This window comes from Ambystoma mexicanum, chromosome 3q (genome assembly GCF_040938575.1).
Source record: "Ambystoma mexicanum isolate Mex_15411 chromosome 3q, UKY_AmexF1_1, whole genome shotgun sequence".
Classification (NCBI taxonomy): domain Eukaryota; kingdom Metazoa; phylum Chordata; class Amphibia; order Caudata; family Ambystomatidae; genus Ambystoma; species Ambystoma mexicanum.
In genome coordinates, this window is record NC_090926.1 from 322,774,473 (window position 1) to 322,794,594 (window position 20,122).

The 20,122-nt window shown below is 47.8% G+C and overlaps 1 protein-coding gene across 1 annotated transcript in view; it reads right to left on the reverse strand.

Moving 5' to 3' along the window:
• The window catches only part of ACVRL1 (activin A receptor like type 1), a 226,429-nt gene that overhangs the window by 12,836 nt on the left and 193,471 nt on the right, over positions 1 to 20,122 (reverse strand). The window contains exon 9 of the mRNA XM_069653897.1: positions 3,500 to 3,630. Coding sequence (XP_069509998.1) covers positions 3,500 to 3,630 — 131 coding nt within the window. The remainder of the gene's footprint in view (positions 1 to 3,499; positions 3,631 to 20,122) is intronic.

The following is a 20,122-nucleotide window of genomic DNA, read 5'->3' on the forward strand; positions in this document are numbered from 1 at the left end:
CGACTGCTCCGCGCACTGGTCACCTCGTCACCCCCTGAACTCGGGCCCAGGCTCCTGCATGTCCAGTTGCCCTTGCACTGCCTCCGGGCTCCCCAGCACTTAAGGGTCTGTTCCTGCAACGCTACAGTCCCTTCTCTCTGCACTTATGAGCCACCTGCTGGCTGCACTTGTGAGTTAACTGCACTTCCCTCTTCATCTCCCCCCTGGAACTTCTCCCCTTTCCTCTACCCCGCACCTGCACGATCTGAATGACCCAAGGCCTAGTAAGATTGTTATTTGTTCCTCCCCTTTGTTTTCCCCTCCCTGTCTTGTCGCGTCTAAAAACACTTGTGTTCAGGCACACGTTATAAATGCCATATCATATCAGGCCAACACTTCTTTTTTTTTTTAAAGTTTCCTCAAAACGTCGACAGCTGTTCTATTTCCTCCACCTGCTCTGCTCACCACTTGCTATACATCGGCAGGGATTTTCTTGTTTTTGTTGCAAATACCTCTGCTTCTACTTTCTTTTCTTTGCAATGTTAATGGACCCCAATTAGTCCTCATTTTATTTACTGAATACCACCTTACTGGCTCAACCAGCTAATAAGGTGGCATCACACCAAGTAACATAGTCTACTACACATCCAGGGCTGCACTGGCATCCAAAAGCCACCTCAGACAACGTTGCCAATCCGCCTCGTATTAGACCAATCAAGCGAGCCGGAGCCCTGCAAGGGGAGGTGTGGTTGCAAGGTTCTCTCTCCCAGAAATCTTTGGGAAAGAAGAGCCAAGTCATGTATGTGACAACAGATGTGCACATATAGTGGATAGAAAGTCATACTTGCCAGAGGAAGGCTCAGGACCTTAGAGGTAAGCATGATCCCCAGTGATGGTGGGGGGCAGGAAGGAGGGTTCCATGTGATAATATTGCCGCAAAAATGTCGCCATACATAAATTTCCTGCATCGAGGAGGGCATCGAGTAAAGCATAACGTACCATCCTTGTTTAATGCAGACTGCCCTGGTTCTTGCAGCCTGAGGTCATTATGCAAAACTGGTATAGCAAGTATTTTTTGTGTTTGCATTTGTATTTATTTGTAGAACAGAGATGCCAATTTTAATCAAGAATGACTTACGTAACATGTTTGCAGAAGGCAGAGGCATTCCCGCAAAGAGTGCCTGTACAATAGCACAAAGATGAGAACAAGTGGTGTGCCAGTTTATGAGGGTGTGAACAAAGCGGGACATATACCAGGGACAAAACAACAGAAGCAGAAACAGAGAAAACAGGTGACTTAATCTAAGGGGGCAAGTGCTTCAAACTTAAGAGAAGGACTATATGACATTAAGTGTCACTGTAGGGAGTGGTGGGATCAGGTAGAGGAGATGGGGGAGAGGGCAGAGGCAGACCCCTCTTTAGCAAGTAAGGGAAGTTTAAGCCAAGCTTCAAAGAGACCCACCATAGGGTTGGCTTTGATTGAGATGGGCAGCGCGTTCCAGTTGAGTGGGGCGAGTAGGGAGAAAGAGCAGAAGTGAGAGGAGGCACGTGGGACATGGCACCCATAAGGAAAGTATGGGACTGTGAGGGTGAGTGTAGAGGAGGTTCAGAGGGAACACGATAGTGAGTAAACAGAGATAAAATCTGACAGGTACTGAGGAGCAAAACCATTGATTGGTTCTAGCGTCCCTGTCCTAGCTGCCAAACATTGGAACGCTTTACCCCTTATCCTCAAAAGGGAAACATCGTTCTGGACCTTTAGAGCTAATATTAACATCTGCTTAATTTGGCTCTACTGTATCGCACGTTGTACTGTACCTCATTGTGTATGAACCCTGTGACCATCATGTAACCCTGGTCCTCCGCACTTATCGTTTTTTTTTCTCTTGTCATTGGGCCTCATTACGACCCTGGCGCTAATGGGTTAACGACGCCGTAAAAGGCTGCGGTGCTGTTAACCCATTAGCACCTGATTACGAGGTCCCTTTGCGGGACCCGAACCTAATGGCTGGTCTACACCAGCCGTTAAAGTAGGGACCTGCAAAGGGACCTTGGTGCTAAGGGGCAAAAATGGGAATGCGGAAGGGCCATGAAGGAAGGGGGAATTACTGCCCCGCCAACATTGTAATGGGGTGGCAATCCCCCCTTTCTCCATGGCGGAGTCGGTAAGTTACCGGCATGGACCATGGTGCTGTTAGCACCATGGTTTTCCGCCTGGGTCGTAATGAGGCCCCTTGTCCCTGTTTACTATGAAAATGCTTGTAACTTGGTGAACTTGCTTTTAAGTCTCTGGCGCCCAGTTACCGCAGGGTTCGGCGCGGGGTATAAATAAAGAAACTAAGCTAAACTAAACTAATTGATAGCTTTTTTGAATAGGAGAAGGAACTTGACAAGGGAGCAGTTGTGCATGGAGTGCCAACCACCATGTTGTCACTGGGTTGAAGTGGGGGAAGGATGTGGGTAGGTTAAAGAGAGTACACAATTTTAGCTATGGCAGGAGATGTATGGCATTGGGACCCTTCCAACATGGACCAACCTCCCTCCACCTCTCCTTCCAAAGACATGGTTCCTTCGTGGACCTAGATGCATTGCTCCTGAAACTGAAAACAACGTTGACTTCAGAGCACTTATGACTTGACCCAAGCCCAACAGAGCCATTATCTGCTGCCCTGATGAAGCTGGATTCTCAGCTGAATGCTCTTCCCCCTCCACCCTCCCTCCCATTTCAGGCGGAATGTATCAAGGCAGTGAATGTTCTGTTTTTCTGTTGTCTCCTCCTTGGGTCTTGTCTCCACTCCCTTCCCAAATCCCCTCCCCTTCCTTGCGGCACCACAAAGTGATCACCCCGCAGTGGGTGCCTTGCAAATCATCATTAAATAAAATTAATACAATACGTAAAATAAATGACTGTATGTCATCAGTTCATTATTGCATAGATGTCAGCACCACTTCACAAGTGCCTCCATGGACTCACCACCGTTCTTGGGCAATGCATGCATCAGAGAGAGGAAGCAAGTAGCCGAAGGAGGAGGGAGCTCAGCAATGGAGACAGAGGGTGAGAAGGTAAGGATAAAGGGGCAGAAATGCAAGGAAATAGAACCGGAAAGAGGAGAAGGGTGCTCAGAATGGAGAGGGAGAAACAAGAGTAGAAGGCCAGCGCTGGACAGTAGAGAGTGGAAACTCACCACTGGGAGAGAGGCAAAAAGAATGATGTTGCCCGGAAATGGAGAAGAAGGAAGAGAAGTAAGGGGCTGAGGGGTGGAGACGAGACCTGGAAGGATGGAGAGGGGGAAAGGGTGTGCTCAGACCTAGAGAGGGGGGCAGAAAGAGAAGGCTGAAGTGCAGGAGTGGAGATATGACGGATATTGGGCAGGATAGGAAAAGAAGGATGGACAGGGTGCACGGAGTTAGAGGAGAATGTGAGAATGCCATAAGCGGAGGAGTTCCATGCTTCCTATAAGCACACTGCAGCATTAAAAGCTCTATTTACGCTTCACTCATTCACTCACTCCCTACTTACAGAGTCTGAATAGTAGGTGTTGGGAATAACAGGCCGCTGCTGATCTGTGCATACAACCTTCTTCATGTCTTCAAAGCTAGGATCACTTGGCACCACATCGAAAAAGGGAGGCCTATACTCCTCCACCATCCCTACAGGAGAGAAAGACATTAGGCTCAGTGTATTCTGATTAAGGTGTACGCAGGACGCTTAGGTTAGGCAGATGTGCTGGGGAGCTCTAAACACGACTTCCTGGTGATCAGGAAGGTTGTCTTCTACACATGCAGAGACCGGCATCTAAGCACCTGATTGTATCCTGCCTCCAACCCAGGGATCCCTCGTGCACACCTCAGCTAATTATATGCAGTCGCTGACCATTCCGAGTAGGGCTCAGGTCCTCTGAAGGATTTCATGCTTGAATTCCTACAGAACTATTTTCATGTAAAGCAACCAGGAACCCACATTGGTGTTGTTCGTCCCCCTCCCCTTTCTTATTGCCGATTTATTTTCAGAACAAGTAAAACGATGAAAATAGAAGTGAAGATCAGTATAAATCCCAGTAACATAGCAAAACATACAGATTTATAAATATGTCAGGTTGATGTATGTGATTTGGGCACATTCAAGTCGTCTCTATAACACGGAGTGTTCTTTTTTTAAACACTTACAAGCCTATCACATGACTGCCATTACTGCGCTCCATACCCTGCCCGAAGCACCCCCCTCACCCTCTTCTATGGAACACCAGTATTTTTCCCCCATTTCCAGCACTGAGTCGTGGTCAAGTATGATCAGTTGTAAGTAAAGCCCCCAAAAAACTATTCACTTTCCTCTTTGCTGTGTAAATGTTGACTTTGTTTCACGAATGGCAGCACAAACTCCCAGACTCTAAAGGATGGTTCAAGGATCTTTTATTTCCACAAATAGAGAAATGTATGTATTTTGCTCTGGTTAGGTTATGGGCAGGGATCATTAATGGGCTTCCCTCTCTCAACCTGCGGTGGACTCCCTCCATCCTAACCAAGGAGTCCTTAAAACCTATGTTTTCCATAGGGTGATTGGTAACAACTATTGTCTAAGGCTAACTATGGGTGAGTGCTTAAAGGCCAAAGCCTTATGTATCTGGCTCCTTCCAGAGTTCTTCTAAAGGTTCTAACAATTCCTAGGTTTTCTCAACAGGAACCCTGTTTTCTATTGTGCCCTTGTTAGATATCCTGGCCCGCAGTCCTAGCTTCCTTTCTCTCCTCTCCCTCATCTTACTACTCCCTCTTTTCTACTTTCACTCTCCACTCCTTTCTCACTCCCTGAGTTTCTCTTCAACGCTCTCCTCCTTCTATCCTACCAATGTTCACGCTCTCTATCCACTACTCTATACTCACCCCTTGTCCTCTCCTCTCTCCACACCCATCTCCTTTGCCCTCTCCTCACTCCTCTCCACTTCTCTCTCATCAGCCATCTCCACTCCTCTCTCCTCATCCCTCTTCTCTTGTCTCCTCCTAACTCGCCCTTCTCATGGCAATCACTTTGACACACTCTTTCACATTTACAGCTTCAAACTTACAAACAGTACCACTCCCTTTCACAACCAGCAGCTTGCCTGCACTCTGCACAAACTCTACCACCAAGTCCTCTGCACCTTTCTCCACTGCCCTTACTCGGCCTGGTTCCTCAGTCCGCCTCCACTCCTTCCGGCCTCATCCATACAACCCGTACTCTTTCCCTCATTCACTCTCTTTTTATACGGTTTTCTTCCTTGTTCTATCCCCCTACCCCACTTCCATTAGTTCTAACGCTCATATGACTTTCCCGGCCACTCTATGGCTATTCTTTCTCAAATATTAGACTTTAAAACCCTTTGTTAGCCCCGCCCCTTTCCCCCATGTGGGTCTGTCTACTGTGATGTGCTGTGGGTCTGGCATACAACCCAGGATTTCTGGTACTTGAAGTCCCGAAATACAAAACAGAGGCCGGCCAGAAAAGACACCGGAAGGCATTGTGTGACACAAAGTGGGACCAGTATTTCCACTCAAGCCACACGAGGGGCTTCGGGCACTGGACCTCCCTCCAACTCTCACTCCCCACCTCTGTGACACGGCTGGCTTTGCCTTTTAATCCCTGGTAGAGCCTCTGTCCCAGGTTGCGAGGGGTCCCTGCTCCACCTGACAGGGTCCAGTCCCGGGCGTGTTAGTTATTGTTACAATGTATGTCTACTATAACTACCTGATCCTTTAGAAATAATGGATTTCAAGTCATAGTAAAAGCCTGCCCTTATTTGCAAGTTTGCAAAAAAAATGCTTGTGGTCTGATTTTTATTTTAAATTACCTCAAAAGAGCTGGATGCTTAGATGTCAAAGTTAGCCTGAACGCGAGGAGCACTGAGCCAATGGGCCTTTGCCCTAAATCCTCAAAGCTGGCGTCACCGTTTCGTTTAAGGTGGACATGAAGAGTCTAGCGAGCATGCCTGGGCTTGTACTCACAGAGTGCTTTATCAGCCCCCATCACTCTGTCCATTACACGTGCTCCACGTGCAGGTGATATCCCTTCATGCTGGGACTCTACTGCGCGACACGCTTCTCGAGAGATGTCCTGCTGCTTTAGAGATACACGAAAGTAAGGCTTCTCTCCACAGTCAGAGTACTATTAGCTTTGAAAGTAGGTCAAGGGCAGGCCTCTGGGGCGAGGAGGTGAAGTGAATGAATAAACTGAATGGGCTAACTACAGCCATGTCTTTATTTGGTTCCTGGCACGGCCCTCACCACTAGACCAGGGTGGGACAACTTTACACCCCCCCTCACCCTCCCGCCCACAGTCTAGCTGCAGAGAATGGGGCACTGGGCAACATTAAAAAGAAAAATGTTACACAGCTACTACCCAAACAGGAGATGGGCCACCACCTGAGTTCCTAGACATTCCATACTACATCATGACTTATCCGTCCACAAATTGCACCAGACCCGAGGGTGACCTTTTTTGCCCCGACGGGGGCATTTGCTTTATTAAACCAATGGCAGTAACTTCTATTTGCCACTCCATGAATACCTACCGCCATGGTGTTCCCGGGTAGACTGACGGAACAGTCCTCTCCACCCGATTGCGAGCCACGCAGCTAGGAGTGGGGCCAGAGTACGGCCCCTTCCCAGGATGACTTTTGCCAGTTCATTAACTACCTGATCACCCCATACCAAGCCACCCTAAACTATACCCGCAACCGTAACTACCTCACTCACTTATCGTTATCTTTATAATTCCCCTCCCCCTAAACCTATGCTCTCAATCAGTGCCAGCCTTAGTGGCGGCAGCGCCTCGGGCAGAAAAAGAACAAGTTGGCGCCCCCCTGCATCCCTGGTCAGTTAGTCGAGGAGGGGTGGGGGTGGAGGAGCAAAATGTTTCTTTTCGGTGGTGGGAGAAGGCTGCAGGCGCATTTAACAACAATAGGGTGCTGCAGCACCCTATTAAGATGATTATCTCCTCACTCCCTCGCCAGAGCAGGGAGTTAATCATTGGAATAGGTCGCTGATGCAAGCATCAGCGCCCTAATCCAATGAAAACCGACCCGCTCCCGCGTCACAGTGGGGAGGTAATGATCTCAATAGGGTGCCAGCGACTTATTGTTGTTTAATATGCCCGCTGCCGCAAGCGCATTTCATATCAAAAGGACACTTCTCCCACCATGCCAGCTTGGGGTACCCCTTGAAAAGCTCCGCAGAGCTGGTGCCCTGGGTGGCTAATGGCAAATCACACTTTGCAGGCAGGGTTAACAAATGGATTCCTCTGGAATCCGCCTGCACATTGGCGGGTGCTAATGCTAGGGGAATCCATTACACCTGCATGAAAGTGTCATGCAGACGGGAAAAGAAACACTGAAAAGCCGGCGTAGATCTTATCTCTGCTCTGTGTCCCCCCACCCGCCTTGCCACTGCACCAAAATGAGGGCGGGGAAGAGATACATCAGAGCATAACACCCAAACGGGGCTTTTACGCCCCATTTAACACTCAGCTCCATTTCAAACGAGTCTACTCGAAAGCCCTTTCTTTTCCTTACCTTCCTGGGCTTCAGGCCTTCCAACACAGCTCCATGCAAATCCTCAAGCTAGACGCTTAAAGGCCCTTTGCCCACACTCAGCTGGTGGACTGTCGCACTTCACCTTAAAGACCCTTTGTTTTGCCTTCATGACGATGACAGGTCATGGCATTAAACCTTGAAAGCTCTTTGTTCAACCTTCATCCAGCAGTGTCTGAGCAGAGAACACCCTTTAAAAGTGCTTCCCTAAATCTACTTTCATCCGCCAGAACATGCGGTAGCGGGGCTTCACTTTAAAGGCCCTTTGACACACGGCTACATTTAGCTGCGGGGACAGAAACAGGGTCGGCCTGGCCCATAACATTGTCTCGGGCAGCAATGAAAAAGTGGCCCACAGTTGCAAAGTGCTAGTCATGCCTTTTGTGTCACTGTTTGAATAGTACCCAATGGAGAGCTTTTTGATGAAGTGTGGTGCAAATTGTTCATTTTAAAGAATATGTTTTCAGTAACACTGGCCAACACTCTAGCTGCAGAGTGAATTAACGCATAAAAATGGCGCGAACTGGCCAAAATCTGGCCCACTTTGATCATAAAAACTGGCCCACACCAGCATTTTGTGTTTTTGGTTCGGGCCTGGGCCTGTTGCCCTATAGGCCAGCCTCTGCCTCAACAGAACCCCTCCATTCCTAACAAATGACTGGTCATTCATGACCTATGCAAGTCTTGTTCACAGCTCCTCTTTAAGACAACTTGACTTGTACGCAGCCGACCTTCACTTTATAAGGGAGCAAGTAAATCAAAAGGAGTAAACTAGGGCACCCTAGTCAAGGGTAGGTCATTAAGGCAACTGAATGGGGTTCAGTTCGAGTCCGCCGAAGCGTAAATAAAGGTATTTAAAACCTGACCAAAAAGGTTTACGTCCGGTTTAAAGCCCTTATCTATGCTCTGGGTATATATGGAAGGGAAGAACGTTTCTGGCGTGTGTAGGTGTGGTTTAACGCCAGCATGGCATTTTCATCCCCGCACAAAACCAATGGATTCCTATTGGCTCTGCCTGTTGCAGAAATCAATTGCTAATAGTATCTAACATGCAAAAATGCCAATCAGCATTTTGACTTTTTGCAAAACAAAAAATTAAATGTTTTCATAATTTTCTTATATGCGACTTCTTAAAAAAAAAAGCCTTGGCAATGCCAACAGTTTGGGCTTTTGTGTACGAATGGGAAAGGCGCTTGCCAAGCACCTGGGCATCTAATAGCAGTGCCGGGCAAATGCCTAATATTTATACACAAACCAAAACTGTTGGCTTTTCCAAGGCTAAGGGGCCATCACTGAAGGACACCAGAGTGCTTATAAATGGAGTGGCTGAAGACAGACTTGGTTAAGACATTTTTATTACACCAGTTTTGTTTTTACAGCTCCAATTAAGTCATTAACTCGCAGAAGACTGCTTTGAAAAAATAGTGGCAGGCACTTCAGCATGCGGAAGTTTGATGGTAAGGCTTGAAAAAGCTAGCTCAGAAAGTCCCCATGGGGGGTTGTTTTGGGTGGGGTGGGGTAGGGACTGGGTGGGAATGGTCATAGGGATTATGAGGGCATGGGCAGTCAAACGGGTGGAAAAATAACTAAACATCACCTAGAAGGTGGTGTGTCCCTCATCAGATGCAATTTCTCCCTAGCTGTACTCTAATGCAATAGTTTAGATTAATACTTGTGGCAAGCGACACTTAACAGCCCAAACTAATCAGGGAAATTGCACGAAGAGGACACAAGTACATGTTGCAAACGCAGGTGGTCTCCTTCATGACATCAGCACAGATATGACGGCCAGTGGGGTAAGGAAGTATTGTAGTGTTGGGAGATCTTCCTGCAAACGCTCACGTTGTGGTTGAGCAGCTGAGAGCAAAGCCGGAACGGAGAGCTTCGGCTGCAAGGCCCATAGCGCGACGCCCGGGATCCCCCCAGTGGACCTCTTCCAGCTGTTCCATCACTCCACTAGCAGCCTAATCAGTGTTGTGCAAACACAGTGCTGATTGAGTGTAAACCCGGCTTTAATCACGGCTCTGGGCGCTGACACGAGATTACGCTGTTTATAATTCTCGCCCCGCCTGACATTACCAGCGCTGATATGGGCTTTGCTGCGCCCGGGGCCAGTAATAAGCGCTCGCAGTGCGAGATCGGTTACAGGACTCCGAAGGAGTGCGCCAACGCCGAGAGCGGAGACAGGCTCGTTACGTAGTGCTCCAAAAGCTGTCTTGGCTACAGGACTAGCAATGCCTGGGTGAGTAGAGCTCTCATGTTTCCCGTGGCCATGAGTGAGAAGGCCACCCAGTCCTGTTTTTGATTGCAATTCTGAGACTTGTCGTTTTCAAACATTTCAAATGGAAAAGAAAAAAATTACAAGTGCCAGAACTACAAGTCCCAGAATTCCAACCAAGAGCTGTTCTGGATGGCCTTCTTGCGCGTTGGCCATGGGAAATTTGAGAGCTCGGGGATTAGTTACTAGTAATCTTCATTACTCTTAGTCCTAATATATGTCATCACAGTATTACTTTTGGGGTAGTCCACCATCTGGCAGCTCAAAACCCACCTCCTTATGATGGTGCTTCACCCAGAATTCTCTCAAAACACCCCCAAGAGATCCTGGGACTATCACCAGTGAGTGGGAATGGCAGGCATAAACAATGTGACGAGGAAGAGCATGGCTAAGAGAGGGTTATCAGTGAGTAATCCAGGCTCACCGCAGTCCTTGCCTTTGAGGTATACCAATCACCCTGATCCAGCTCAGATGAACAAGGAGAACCCCCTTACAACCAAACCATTCAAACGTTCCTCCTCCACCGAGCAAGATGGACAAGCATTGGCAAAGCAAACAGTTTTTACTTTTTGCAAGCATGGGATTGGCGCTGCCATAGTGGTACTATATGGTTATAAAATGGCAACAGCTGGCAAATGGTGTTAGTACCCGAGCACGTTATGGCAGTGCCTGGCAAATACCTATGGAATGCCGACACAAGAGCCAACATTATTGGCTTTACCAATGCTTGTTTCCAAGAGGAATTCTATGCAAGGAACAGATGCAAGGATACACACATTTCTTACAAAACATGTGGCTGATGGCACATGATTAAGAGATTTTCATTACACCAGTGACTGATTCATTACCTTTCAGAACATTGCCTACAAACAATATTGGCTTCCGCTTAAAAGAAGAGAGCTAACTCAAAGGGATCCCCAAATGGTGGTGTTATTTTGGATGGGTAGAACCAGGCAAGGGCGAGAGTGGCCATAGGGATTGGCATGGCCAGAGGCAGTGAATGGCTGGGTAGAAATCCAAGCAACACCCAGGGACTTTGCGTCCCTTCTCACATCCTATCTCTCTTGCATCTTCACTTCCCAATCCGATAGTGTCAGCTTATAGGCAGCACTTACAGTGCCACACGAAAGCCAAAACTAAAAGAAAATACGGGATAATCAAAGCCTGTTGTAATTGAAACTGCAATAGAATCTTGCGCATGAAAAATGGATTACAAAGAAGGAGCTTGCAATCGTTGTGCAACACCATAATGGAGTTGTGCACAGTAATGCACCAAGTTCCCCCAATAAAAAAACTGATCGTGAAAAGGGAAATGTTTCTAAGGATATTAGTGTCAAATTTCAACTTTTTAAATTTTTTTAATTTAAAGTGCCAGATTTCAAGAATCAATCCTTTCGACGGTTGACACTGCAAAGACTTCAGTATAAGCGGGAGATCTGAAGGAGAACTAGCTTTCCAGCCAGAGAGTGAGATATGGAAGAAATGGCTAAACTCTTCCGTTGAAGAAGGAAGCTGACACAAAGGTGGCATGGTGGTGTTATTCATTATACATAAGAACACTGATACCCCGCTGGAAACCTAACTCCACGGTCCGAGGCTAACCATAAATATTTGTACACAAAGGAGAAAAGGTACACAACCTTCAGTCTATCGAATTGCTCATCTGTCTAAACGAAGATGATTAGTGATAACCCATATCTATTAGTCCTGAAAAAATGGATTTAGTGAATAACACAAATTTATAGATTAAATCATTTTAATTTTTATATTCAGAATCAATAAAACATTGTTAAAACAGCTTGTTTTAAAACACACTGTGTACCCAAGATTATGACCCACATGGTGGGTATAACACCAATCTAATGGGATGAACTACACCATAACATTTACAATAAAAATATTCACAGACACATGACGATTATCATCCACTAAACATTAAACAAGGTGTCGATTAACAACATATCCCGACAGGTTTCAGTTCTTCAGGCTTTCAAATGCTAGAACTTTCTTCAGGGGAGAGAACCTTTTTAATCAGTTTTCACCACCATGTGATCCTGAATCAAGGGGTACGGTAATCCAACAATGGGGTCACCTAAAAAGGATAACAACCAACACCACCATATCAGACAGTGAGCCATAAGATTTTCATATTGATGTCCAAAGGGCTCAGAGACCGTTCTCTATTAGACCCGCCCCTGAGAGCACAAAAATACTATACCTCTATGAGTGCTATTTAGCATGCGGTTGACTCTGGCATGAGCTTTTCTTTACATAAACTTAAGGTGCTAAAGTGGGGGCTGTAACGCTCACCTGATTCCCACGGAGGCGCTGACCCAAACTGGACTGCTACAGTTGCTTCTATGACTATGATGAGGCGTAGAACTCGGAAGACGCTCTGGGCAGGACCTCCGAATATTGACTGTCTGGCTTGTAAGGTGAGTTTTCTGCAGGTGGAAGAAAAAGGGGTAATTACATGCTGGTTGGATAAGTTCTCCCACCAATCTTCTGCTTTTCCCACTTCTTGGTTTTCGACTGGTCTCCACGAACTCTCACCTTTGGTTTAGTAAAGCCGAGCTCTCCATTCTGCTTCTGGTGCAGGGGCGCGTGGAATCCAGTTACGTCACTGGATGATTTCAGTGTTTAGGCTCAGTGTCCTTTTGTGGCTTGTAATAGTCCTTCAGGTGCTGAGGAGCTGTTGGCGACACCACCACTGCTGTGCAAGAAGAGGCTCGTGAGTATGGAAGATCTAAGGCCGCTTCTGAGGGAGCACCCTTTTATAATGTCCTTTTCTGTCTTTCAGGTGCCGAGATGCTGTGGGCGATGCCGCCGCTGTTGCACGTGCGGTGGCACGTAAGTATAACTGAATTGTGGCCATTTCCAAATGGGCGCCTCTGATAATGTCTTTTCCTTCCTTTCAGGTGCCGAAATGCTGAGGGCGATGCTGCCGCTGCTGCGCGTGAAGAAGCGCGTAAGTATTTCTGAATTGTGGCCACTTCAAAATGGGCACCTCTAATAATGTCTTTTCCTTTCTTTCAGATGCCGAAATGCTGAGGGCGATGCTGCGCTGCGCGTGAAGAAGCGCGTAAGTATAACTGAGTTGCGAACCCTTCGGCTCGGACACCACTAACAATGTCTTTTGTCTTCCAGGTGCTGGGATGCTGCCGAAGCGAAGGCCGCGGTGAACTCCGGTGTGATCACGGATGGATAAGGTAAGCGAGCGCAGCTGCGAGCGTGTTGCCCGTTTTCTAACCTTATGTCTTTATTTGCAGGTTGTCGGAGACTGGACTCTTGTGGCTGAATTCTGGTGACTAGATGTTCCTGTGCCTTTTCTTCATCCACAGGTTGCTGCTCGAGAAGCTGAGGGTGTGTCTGGACCTGGAATGCAGGAGCCGACTCGGTGAGCGTCCTGCTGCTGTTGCAGAATAACGCGAAGCACGTGAATTCTATCGGGCGTGGTTTAAATAGTGGAGAAGTGCTTTGGTGCGTATTCTTCCTCCAGCCTCACCCAGGTAAGAAAAGAGTTCCAGTGTCAGAGGATTAGCATCAGCCCCACCCAGGTAAGAAAAGAGTTCCTGTAACAGAGGACTGGTCCCTCCCAGCCAGTGGCTGGGACTTCACCCAGCTTGGATTGTTCTAGGTGAGTATGCAGCATGGTCTGCCACAGGTAAGTCCACCCAATCACTACTGCACACTTTAAGAATATGAGCCCGGCGCCCATGGCGCCGGGACTGTGGTTCCTTAAGAGCCTGGCGCCAGAGGCGCCAGGACATGGTCCAAAGGGCCCCTGTAGGGGTCTGCTGGAACCCGGGGTGTGGATGATGAGCCTGCTTCCGGGGACGCTGGGCCAGTCTTGGCTCCTCAGGAGTAGCGCTCATGACAGCACCCCCCTCAAGGCCCCTCCCAAACTTGTCCTCCCCGGGGGTTTTGGTTTATCGGGAAAGGTTCGGTGGAATTTCCTGACGAGACGAGGAGCATGGACGTAGTCATAGGGTTCCCAGGATCTTTCCTGGGGTCCGTAGCCTTTCCAGTCGATTAGGTAGAATAGTTTTGATTTGATGATCGGAGTCCAACATTTTTTTAACTTCAAATTCGGGCTGTCCATTCACCTGAATGGGTTCTGGAGGTCTGGTCAGTCTGGTTCCAGGTTGCATGGGTTTCAAAAGAGATATGTGAAACACAGGATGTATTCTCATATGGGTTGGCAAATCTAATTTAACGGCCACTGGATTAATTATGGCCGTAATTGAATATGGTCCCAGGTATTTGGGGTTGAAGGTGCGAGGTCCTTTTAGCGACAAATGTTTGGTGGACAACCAGACTTGATCCCCAACCTGGTATTGAGGGGCATCGCGTCGGTGTTGGTCTGCTCCTTTTTTGTACCTTTCTTTAGCTTGTTGTAGATGTGCAGTCGCTTCCTTGAAAGCTTGGGTAATAACAGAGTGCAACTGATCTACGGCGGGTGTTCCAAGATCTTGAGGTGGGTCGAGGTTGGAGGTTCGAGGATGAATTCCATACAAGATGTAGAAGGGACTCTTCCCGGTTCCCGAATGAACTGAATTGTTGTATGCATATTCAGCTATCCAAAGGATGTCCTTCCAGTTGCTTTCAGACTGTTGTAGCATGCATCGTAAATATTGTTCGAGAGTCTGGTTTGTTCTCTCGGTTTGCCCGTCGGTCTGGGGGTGATGGCTGGTTGAAAGTCTTACATCGATTTGAGCTGACCGACAACAACTACGCCAAAAGTGAGAAATAAACTGGCTTCCTCTATCAGAGATTAGTACCGACGGGAAGCCGTGTAACCGGACAATGTTTTCAAGGAATTCTCTGGCTAGTACTGAAGCTGAAGGTAAGCCTTTTAGCGGATTGAAGTGGGCCATTTTAGAAAACAAATCCACAATAACGAGAATAGTGTTGTACCCGGAACAAGAGGGTAAGTCTGTGATGAAGTCCATGGAAAAGGTATGCCAGGGACACGGTGGAATGTCTAATGGTTGCAGAAGACCAGCCGGCCTTTTCTTTTGACCCTTGTTTTGAGCGCACACACCACAGGACATCACAAATTCTTTTATGTCTTTTCTCCATGAAGGCCACCAGAAGTGTCTCTTCACTTTTTCTGTGGTTTTGGCGATGCCAGGGTGACCCTCCATTAATGAATCATGATAACAGGAGATTACCTGTTTTTGTAAATCGGCATGTGGTAGGAATAATCGTCTTTGGAAATAAGGCAAGTCATTGTTTACGGTGAAGTTCTCTCCTCTTTGTAACCAGCTCTGTAAGTCTGATGGGGTCACAAGTTGTTTAGTTTTTGCCTCAATATCCTCGATGGATTGCGAAGAAATCAGACCCAAGATCCTTTGTTCAGGAATTATTGGTACGGGTTCGGGATTGACAACGTTATCTCCCATTCCAATTCGGGAAAGAGCATCCGCTTTGCCGTTCTTGTTGCCCGGGCGGTAAGTGATCACGAAGTCAAATTCAGCAAAGAATAGAGCCCAGCGAAGCTGTCTGGAGGATTGAGCTTTGGCGGTTTTCAGATACTGTAAATTTCGATGATCGGTGATCACCGTAACGGTGTGTTTGGCCCCGAGGAGATAATGCCGCCAGGCCTTAAAGGCGGATTTAATAGCTAAAAGCTCTTTGTCCGTGATGGTGTAATTAATCTCAGGCGCCGAGAACTTTCGAGACCAAAATGCCACAGGATGCAGTTGGTTAGTCTCTGGATCCCTTTGTGATAGAACTGCTCCCATTGTTAAGCTGGAGGCGTCGGTTTCAACGATGTAAGGGAGATCCGGGCGTGGGTGTTTCAGTATTGGCGCCGAGGTGAACTTGGCCTTTAGCTCTTGGAAGGCTTGTTCAGCTTCTGCAGACCATTCAAAGCGCTTATTTTTTCTTAAGAGGGATGTGATGGGTTGTACCACTCGTGAAAACTGTGGAATAAATCTGCGGTAAAAATTGGCAAAGCCTAGCATGCTTTGAACGCCTTTCACGGAAGTAGGAGATGGCCATTTGAGGATTGCGTCAACTTTTCTCGAGTCCATGTGGACTCCTTTGGGTGTCAGAATAAATCCCAGAAATTCGACCTCGGTGACATGAAAGGCACATTTCTCGAGCTTGGCAAAGAGTTTATGTTGGCGAAGTTTTTCAAGGACCGCCCTAACATGATTTCGATGATCAGCTTCCGAAGATGAGTACACAAGAATGTCGTCTATGTAGACGACAACACAGACATGAATGAGCTCTCTGAGGACGTCATTCATGAAATATTGGAAGGCGGCAGGCGCATTGCATAGTCCGAAGGGCATCACTTGGTATTCAAATAGCCCATACTTAGTGCGAAATGCCGTCTTCCATTCATCACCTTCCTTGATCCGTACCAAATGATAAGCTCCCCGGAGATCAAGCTTGGTATAAATACAGGCGTTTTTCACCTGGTCGAGGAGTTCCGGGATCAGAGGTAAGGGGTATCTGTTTTTTACTGTTATCTGATTCAGAGCACGGTAATCAATACAGGTTCTGAGGTCACCTTCTTTTTTTGGTACGAAGAACAGAGCCGAGGAGGCAGGAGACTTTGACGGACGGATAAAGCCATTGGCCAGATACTGGTCTAAATACTGTCGCAGATGAAGGTTCTCAGGCTCGGTGAGGGCGTAAATCCTACTGCAAGAGGGAGTTGCACCGGGTAGCAGATCTATCTGACAATCGTATGATCTGTGAGGTGGCAAGGTGTTAGCCTGTTCCTTTTGAAAAACATCTTGGAACTCTCGATACTCTTGAGGTAATTGTGGACCATCAGTCGTTGCTGACGCTAGGCCAATGCTGGGTCGTGGATAGCAGGTTGGTGCACACTCAGGGAACATTATCGTCTTTGCTCGCCAATCAATCTGAGGGTTGTGTTTCTCCAACCAAGGGATTCCTAGGATTACTTGGAATTGAGGAGCCTTGATCACGTCGAACACAATTACCTCCCGATGCCCGTCTTGGCCTAGTAACGTCACTTCAGCAGTGGTATGGGTTACCGGTCCGGAGGCGATTTCAGTCCCATCCACCGTGGTAATGACGTCTTTAACCGCCTTTGGACAAAGAGGTAGGTTCATCCTGGAAGCCAATTCGTGGTCCATGTAATTTCCTATTTCTCCACTATCAATGTATGCCTTAATAGCATGCAAACGTTCTGGTTGCTTTGGGTTTACGAGGACCATAGGCATTATGAAGTGTGAGGTCAAAGAACTGGTTTTTAAGCTCGGCAAGCGGACCTCTACACTTGTCGGGCGAGGTCGTTTCCCGGCTCAGGCTTTTCAGAGTTCTTGTCAGAAGCTCCTACTGTGTCTTCTTGGGTGGTTTTACCGGGCAATCTCGAAGAAAATGTCCAGAGTTTCCACAATAGAGGCACAATTGCATTTGTTGTCTTCTGTCACGCTCTTTCTGGGTCAAGGGACCCTTTACGGCCCCAATCTGCATAGGTTCAACGGTGTCGACCGCTTTGGCGTTGCTTTGTGTTTTCGTGAATACTCGGGTTTCAAACCTGGATCGGTCCGCCTTTCTGTTTTGGAGTCTATGATCCAATTGGACCACCAAATCAATATATTCCGAACAGTCCTGAGGAGGATTCACGACCTGGGCAAGGACCACACAGACCTCCGTGAAATAGCGTGATCCTTTTATCCTCGGGCCATCTAGTTTCCACAATTAACCTATTAAAAGATGCAATGTAGGCTAAGAGGTCCTGGTTGCCCTGTCGCAGGGAGAGGCGTTCGTTGTCCAGGGCCTGCCCTTGGGAATGTCTTGCAAAAAGTCTCTCCATACTCGTCTGGGAGGCTGAGAAGTTCCGAAGAATTGGGTCATCCTGTGTAACCAGAGGGATCGACCAATCAGCGGCGCTGCCGCTAAGATACAAAAGTACAAAGGCTACCTTGGTCTGGTCAGTTGGAAAGGCTGCGGGTCTACAAAGAAAGTGCAGTCGGCATTGATTTATAAACACTGCAAATCTTTTAGGGTCGCCAGAAAAGTGTTCAGGTGGTGCCAATGGCACATTTCCAGGTAGGTTGATTTGAACGGGATTGGTTGAAGTAACTGGGGTATAATTCCCCCCTGAGTTAGGTAGAGGAGTTTGCCCCACTTGACTCTGTAATAACTGTCTGGCAAGATCGTTAGTTCGTTCTTTTGACATTATCAATTCCCTCTTAATGGCATTCGTTTCCTGGCGAGCAGCATGGACTTCAGCTCTTAATTCCCCCAACAACTGGGCCAATTGGTCTGTGTCGGAAGTTTCCATAGCGCCTGGGTAGGAGATTATGGGTGGGCTTCGCGTTCTGTAACGCTCACCTTATTCCCACGGAGGCGGTGACCCAAACTGGACTGCTACAGTTGCTTCTATGACTATGATGAGGCGTAGAACTCGGAAGACGCTCTGGGCAGGACCTCCGAATATTGACTGTCTGGCTTGTAAGGTGAGTTTTCTGCAGGTGGAAGAAAAAGGGGTAATTACAAGCTGGTTGGATAGGTTCTCCCACCAATCTTCTGCTTTTCCCACTTCTTGGTTCTCGACTGGTCTCCACGAACTCTCACCTTTGGTTTAGTAAAGCCGAGCTCTCCATCCTGCTTCTGGTGCAGGGGCGCGTGGAATCCAGTTACGTCACTGGATGATTTCAGTGTTTAGGCTCAGTGTCCTTTTGTGGCTTGTAATAGTCCTTCAGGTGCCGAGGAGCTGTTGGCGACACCACCACTGCTGTGCAAGAAGAGGCTCGTGAGTATAGAAGATCTGAGGCCGCTTCTGAAGGAGCACCCTTTTATAATGTCCTTTTCTGTCTTTCAGGTGCCGAGATGCTGTGGGCGATGCCGCCGCTGTTGCACGTGCGGTGGCACGTAAGTATAACTGAATTGTGGCCGTTTCCAAATGGGCACATCTGATAATGTCTTTTCCTTCCTTTCAGGTGCCGAAATGCTGAGGGCGATGCTGCCGCTGCTGCGCGTGAAGAAGCGCCTAAGTATTACTGAATTGTGGCCACTTCAAAATGGGCACCTCTAATAATTTCTTTTCCTTTCTTTCAGATGCCAAAATGCTGAGGACGGTGCTGCCGCTGCTGCGCGTGAAGAAGCGCGTAAGTATAACTGAGTTGCGATCCCTTCGGCTCGGACACCACTAACAATGTCTTTTGTCTTCCAGGTGCTGGGATGCTGCCGAAGCGAAGGCCGCGGTGAACTCCGGTGTGATCACGGATGGATAAGGTAAGCGAGCGCAGCTGCAAGCGTGTTGCCCGTTTTCTAACCTTATGTCTTTATTTGCAGGTTGTCGGAGACTGGACTCTTGTGGCTGAATTCTGGTGAGTAGATGTTCCTGTGCCTTTTCTTCATCCACAGGTTGCTGCTCGAGAAGCTGAGGGTGTGTCTGGACCTGGAATGCAGGAGCCGACTCAGTGAGCGTCCTGCTGCTGTTGCAGAATAACGCGAAGCACGTGAATTCTATCGGGCGTGGTTTAAATAGTGGAGAAGTGCTTTGGTGCGTATTCTTCCTCCAGCCTCACCCAGGTAAGAAAAGAGTTCCAGTGTCAGAGGATTAGCATCAGCCCCACCCAGGTAAAAAAAGAGTTCCTGTAACAGAGGATTGGTCCCTCCCAGCCAGTGGCTGGGACTTCACCCAGCTTGGATTGTTCTAGGTGAGTATGCAGCATGGTCTGCCACAGGTAAGTCCACCCAATCACTACTGCACACTTTAAGAATATGAGTCCGGCGCCCATGGCGCCGGGACTGTGCTTCCTTATGAGCCTGGCGCCAGAGGCGCCAGGACATGGTCCAAAGGGCCCCTGTAGGGGTCTGCTGGAACTGGGGGTGTGGATGATGAGCCTGCTTCCGGGGACGCTGGGCCAGTCTTGGCTCCTCGGGAGTAGCTCATGACAGGGGCACGTGGTGATGTAAGCGCCTTGTTGGTAGGATATAATAATTGTAATCATAAGGTGCTGTGTTAGTTATTAGATGTTATGTTTGTGTTTAATTTGATGTGCAGGTTTTGGAACCAGGAGGGTGACTTGCAGTACTCAGCGATTGAAACAAACTTGATTTGAGAAGTTTTTGCTAATCGATTGGACAGTGTCCTTAGCGCTACTTACTAGCACTCATAGAGGTTTAGTAGTTTTGTGCTCTAAGGGGCGGGTCTAATAGAGAACGGTCTCTGAGCCCTTTGGACATCAATATGATGGTGTCCAGAGGCTTGCTTTGGATTATGAAAATCTTATGGCTCACTGTCTGATATGGTGGTGTTGGTTGTTATCCTTTTTAGGTGATCCCATTGTTGGATTACCATACCCCTTGA